Below are 6,092 nucleotides of genomic sequence, written 5' to 3'. Positions count from 1 at the left end.
GGTCTCGAACCTGCAGGCTCTGGCAATCCACTCACCTCAGCCTCCCAAAGGCGCGGGATTACAGGCTGAGCCACCAAGCCCGGCTGTATTTGTCACTTTTAATTCCCAAGTACTGAGTAACAAAAGTGTGTGTGTTTTGGTTTAATACAGTTTGAAGAGGGAAATACTTAAAAACCCAAGGGCATATATTGTGTACAAGTAATAATAATAAAAAGACTGGTCTCCAACTCAAGTGATTCTCCTACCTCAACCTCCCAAAGTGCTGGGATTACGGGCATGACCCACCATGCCTGGCCAATAATAACATTTTTGTTTGTTTTTGTAATAATCACATTTTTAAAGCTATTTTTCTTTAAGTCTCTGTGCAGCTTTTAAGATAAAGGCGGCTGGGCACGGTGGCTCAAGCCTATAATCCCAGCACTTTGGGAGGCTGAGGCGAGAGGATTGCCTAAGCCCAGGGATTCGAGACCAGCCTGGGCAACATGGTGAGACCTCGTCTCTACAATAAATCAAAAAATTAGCTGGGTGTGGTAGCGCATACCTGTAGTTCCAGCTACTTGGAAGGCTGAGGTAGAAGGATAGCCTGAGGCTGCGGTGGCCGTGAGCGTGGCACTGCACTCTAGCCTGGGCAACAGAGTGAGACTCCAACTCAAAAAAAAAAAAAGATAAAGGCAAAATATTCTCATTGATATGTCTTTTCTTTATTTATAAAACAATTATGTGCTGATATTTAACTTAGTTTTATGGTTGAGGGAATTCTTACTAATTTTTCATGATTAAAGAATGGAGATCTGTTTAATTGAAAATTAAGTGTTTTAAATAACATGCATTTTCATAGAATGTGAATTTTGTAAAATATGCATAACACTGAAACTACATATCATTAGATTCTTTTATAGATTTAAATACTATCCAAATCCTTTCGCATTTCAGAGTCATAATCCTGAATATTAACTAAAATGGTCGTAATGAAACTGGGGAAGTGCTGCGTGTTAGAGGATTTTGGTAGACTACTGTGTAAAGCACTTTACTCTAGTAATATTTTAAATATAGAAGCTTTTACAAAAAAAAAATTGAAGGTTAATTTTAGGAAATTTTTAACAGGAGTATCACAGGGGACCTAATTTTATTAAATGATTTTATAATTTGTTTAATAAAATATTTTAAGATAAGGGCAAAACACAAAGGGGAAATAGATGTATATGCAATTAATTAGAAAAATCGTAATCAAAGCCTTTATTTAACTGTCTTTATATCTAGAACTGGGCAGCCAGTTAAATAAGTTGGTTAGGCCATTGGTGGGGATTGAGGACAGGGAAATTCCTTCTGGAAAAAGTAGCAGGATATGCCCAGAACTATAGTATAAACATGATAAAAGAGATCTTATACTTTCATGAGTTTTTTATTCTATTACCCAAGAATATCTTTATATAGCTTCTGGAATTTTAGCATGTATTAACTTTATTGTGCTTGAAACAAATTGGTTATTTTAATCTATGTATATGTGTTTCATATAATAGGAAGCGTACCTGATTGTATTGAGATTTATATTTAGATATTCCAGGAATTAGAAAAAAAAATTTTGTTTACTTAGGCAGTTTTCTTTTTTTAAAGAAATGTCTTCATTTCTTTTTTCTTCATAACTGTCAGAAATCAAATTAGAAGCTTTTTTATTGTAAGGCAACACAGAACTAACTACATTGTTGAAAGTGAAGTTTACTTTGAAAAGTCTTCTAGGACTTTATCTACATTTATAAATTTGCTTTTATTCAGTTATGAAATACGTTTTTTAGTTGAGTATTCATGAAATCATTCTTATGAACTTTATCTACTTATTGAACTCTCATTATTCATAATTTTTTAACACTCTTTCTGGTCTTGAGTAACTTAAATGCATCGTGGTTTTTCTAGATTATTTAGTATTCTGGTACATACTCCAAGGAGATGGTAAAATATATCAGCTATTTGATGACCTAAATGAAGGCTTTTTAGCTTGTCTTAAATGCTGCTCTTTCCAGGGTGTTCTTAGGCTGACTCTGCACGGTGTGTGTACCATACAAATAAGGTATGCATGTTCAAAATGGCCAGAGTTGTTACTCCTTTGTTACACATTGTAAGTTCCCTCATAAAAGACATTATTCTCACAAAACCCCTTTACCCTAATAGTGCTGTGAAATGGAATAGTATATATTTTCCACCAGAGGGAGTCTTGCCTATGATTCCACACCACTCTTTTTTTTAAACTCTCAAGAGAGCAACGGTTTTCCTTCCCTATTTTAAAGACAGGAGTTACTATTTTCATCATTATGTTTAAAGCAAACTTCCAGTGTGTTATACCTAAGTCTCAATAGTCAATCAGGTGCAGGCTTCTTTGACAGTTGTTTTTGATCCTTAGTTGAGTCTAGCTGGTAAAAGTAAACTAGTAAAAAGGAAGAATGAGTTTTGTTTTGGTAATTTTAAGGCATCTCATTATTTTTTATTTTCTTGACAACCCTGATAAATGACAGATTGAAGATCAAACTAGGTGACAGTGGAAGGCTCTTCATTGCTGAGGCTTGTCTTGCTGTTTTTCTTCCCTGGAGAACATTCCTTAGTGAAAATATTCCTTATTTTACTTGGCCATTATTTCATTTTGAACTCTTTTCATTTATTACTAGATAACAATCAAGTTAGCTTTGTGTCATGATTAGCATTTGTTGCAAATTATTATTATTATTATTATTATTATTATTATTATTACTATTTTGAGTTGGAGTCTCACTCTGCCGCCCAGGCTGGAGTGCAGTGGCATGCTCACGGCCACCGCAACCTCGACCTGCTGGGCTCAGGCATTCCTTCTGCCTCAGTCTTCCAAGTAGCTGGAACTACAGGAACACACCACCACGCCCAGCTAGATTTTTTGTGATTTAGTGTAAAGATGAGGTCTCACCTTGTTGCCCAGGCTGGTCTTGAACCCCTGGACTCAGGCAATCTTCTCTCCTTGGTCTCCCAAAGTGCTGGGATTATAGGCTGGGTCACCGTACTCAGCCTTTTGCAAATTATTAATAATAGGTTTGCAAAAGATACACTTAAGGGTTTCATTTGCTTTTAGTAACTCAAGAACTGTAATAATATACAGCACAGCACAACTGTTATATAACACTTTTTTAAATGCATTTTTTCTTTTTTTTGCTTTATCTGTCTTGCAATGAAAAAATGCATGTTTGAAGATGACTTCAGAAACTGAGTAGGGGGATCTACTTGAGAATAGGCAGTAAACCAGTAAGAAGAAATGGGCAACTTGGTTCACAAGACCAAAGTTTCATAGTGCATATTTTTGTTTTCAGGGTACTGTGCTAAAGAATGGAAAGTGTGCCTTCTTGTCTTTCCCTTAGCCTATCTTCCAAGCAAAAAGTATTGTTGTTGGTAATTTAAGCAAGTGGAATTGTAAGTTGAAGTCCTGAATCCTTATTTTATAATTTTGTGCTTTATAATACATTGTCAATGCTTAGTATTGTGTTCTTGGTATTCTGCCTTATTCCTGCTAGTTTTCACAAATGAAAAATCTATTAAAGGAGAAAATTACCTTAATGATAATTGTGGATTTGTTTGTTTTTTCCCTTTTATTTTCAGGTGCAGTTTTCTTGGTTATTTTTTGCAGGCGCTATCCCTGTATTTTTTTCATTTTTTATTGTAACACTCCTATGCCATTATAATAATTGGGATCCTGTGATGGTGGGAATCAGAAGAATTTTTGCCTTTATATGCAGAAAACATCGAATTCAGAGGTAGGTTTGGTTCCAATGCAGATTTTTTAAAAAAAATAATGTTTGTGGCCGGGCTCGGTGGCTCAGCCTGTAATCCCAGCACTTTGGGAGGCCAAGGCGAGTGAATTGCCTGAGCCCATCCTGGGAAACTTGGCAAGACCTTGTCTCTACAATAAATCAAAAAATGAGCCAGGTGTGGTAGCGTGTGCCTGTACTTCTGGCTACCTGGAAGGCTGAGGCGGGAAGATCGCCGGAACCCAGCAGGTCGACGCTGGGGTGGCCGTGAGTATGCCAAGGCCCTCCAGCCCGGGTGACGGAATGAGACTCTGACTCAAAATAATAATGGTAATAATAGTAATAATAATAATGTTTGTTAAATAAACTGAGAATTACATCATGCTGACCTAGCTTTTAGAGATTTAGTGAGGAATTATTGAAAAAATTGTATTAGTCTATGTGTTATGCTAGATAAAAATAAAATAATTTGTTCAGGTCTTTTGTGTAGTAGGATAGTTTCTTCCTAACTACTTTTTAGAAAAAAAAAATGTTTTGAGTCACAGATAAATTCAAAGTGTGCTTACTATTTTGCCATAATGAATTTAGGTATAGAACTTTTTTTTTTTTCCTGAGTCTGGGTCTCCCTCTGTCCCCCCAGGCTGGAGTGCCCTAGTAGCATGCTCATGCTCACGGTAGCCTCCTCCTACCTCTTGGGCTCAGGTCATCCTTCCGCCTCGGTCTCCTGAGTAACTGGGACTATAGCTACATGCCACCATACCTGGCTAATTTTTGTAGAGACCAGCTCTCACTATGTTGCCCAGGCCGGTCTCACCTCTGCCTCAGAGTGCTGGGATTACAGGTGTGAGCCACTGTGCCCGGCCAGAAAATTCTTATTGGTTTGAACATATTTCATGATAGAATATGATAGCATTGCCTCAAACTTTCTTTTTTAAAATTTCTTTCCTTTTAAGAACGAAAACTTTATACATATTACTATAAAAAGAACTTGGGATAAGTTCTTGGGAAATTTTGTCCTAGTTTTGGTTTTGCCACTAACTTCCATCCTGACCTCACAGATTCAACCTCTGGAATAGATAATATTTAAAGATTCCCTTTCAGCGCTAAAGCTTTCCATAACTATTGCTTGTTTTTCTTAAGAGTTCCAGAAGACAGCGAACAGTGTGAGAGTCTCATTCCTATGCACGGTGTTTCTCAGGAGGATGGAGCCAGTTAGCTGTTGTCTGGAGCCTAGGTTTGTATGCGAGCTGGCATTAGTAAGGTTCTTACTCTTGTAATACTCAAAACACAGGGTTAGTTTTCTGTAATTGGTTGTTTGAGAGGCAGGCAGTACAGCCTGAAGGCTAAGGGAGTCAGACCGTCTGAGCTCCAATTCCAGCTTCTCCCGGGCTAGCTATGTGACCTCATGCAAGGTTCTTAACCTCTTCATCCATTCGTTTTCTCATTTGTGAAATGAAACAATGGATCCTCTCTCATAAGAGTGTTAGAAATATTAAATATTTGGCAAGTTTAAGAGTGTATACAATAATGCCTGTCTCAAATGAAATGATCAGTACGTTTTTTTTCCCTTTATTTTAATAGCTTTTGGAGGTACAAATAGCTTTTAGTCTGGGCTTTAAGTGTACCCACCACTCCCACCTGTGCACATTATACCTGCCTGGTGATTTTTCATTTCTCAGTTCCCTCCCCCTCCCCCATCAGTAAGTTTTAACTCTTATTTGTATTCATTCTTAAGTAATTTTATTTAGTGATATGCTTTAGAAAATATTTTTTCTCTGATTATAAAAATAGCAAAAAATATATTTTAGTGTATATTCAATTTTTCCATATGTGTATGTTTTATGTAACTGGCACAATATATATCCTCATTCTTTGACTGTACTCTGTCACTTAATGTTTCAGGAACAGTTTTCTATTTTAAGAAATATTTATGTTTTATATTTATGTAAATAGTCTTTTATGTTTATTAGAATATAGGTCTTCTTTTGAGATATCCTTAGGCAAATTATATTGAACTGTTTCCTGATTGCATCCAGGCTTCCTCTTTCCACCTAGAACACTATATAGCTCCTGTCAACTCCTAACACTCACTTTGACCATGAAGCTTAAGTTTCATTATCTTCAGGGTAAATCTACCTGGCTTATTGTCCAGGTTTTAGATTTTTCTTTGGTGGGTTATTTATTTATTTATTTTGAGTTGGAGTCTCACTCTGTCACCCAGACTGGAGTACCGTGGCCGCTCCCAGCCACCGCAGCCTCAACCTGCTGGGCTCCAGTGATCCTTCCGCCTCAGCCTTCCAAGTAGCTGGAACTACAGGCGCGCACTACCAC

At 37.0% G+C, this 6,092-nt stretch overlaps 1 protein-coding gene across 1 annotated transcript in view; it reads left to right on the top strand.

Moving 5' to 3' along the window:
- Positions 1-6,092, top strand: part of SLC35F5 (solute carrier family 35 member F5) — a 46,306-nt gene that overhangs the window by 37,275 nt on the left and 2,939 nt on the right. The window contains exons 14-15 of the mRNA XM_021714583.1: positions 3,613-3,767; positions 4,902-4,995. Of these exons, the coding sequence (XP_021570258.1) occupies positions 3,613-3,767; positions 4,902-4,977 (231 nt within the window). The 3' untranslated portion in view covers positions 4,978-4,995. The remainder of the gene's footprint in view (positions 1-3,612; positions 3,768-4,901; positions 4,996-6,092) is intronic.

The sequence above is a fragment of the Carlito syrichta genome, unplaced genomic scaffold, assembly GCF_000164805.1.
Source record: "Carlito syrichta isolate Samal-C Ts95f unplaced genomic scaffold, Tarsius_syrichta-2.0.1 Scaffold305682, whole genome shotgun sequence".
In the NCBI taxonomy this organism is placed as follows: Eukaryota; Metazoa; Chordata; class Mammalia; order Primates; family Tarsiidae; genus Carlito; species Carlito syrichta.
This window is presented reverse-complemented; position numbering and strand designations above follow the sequence as displayed.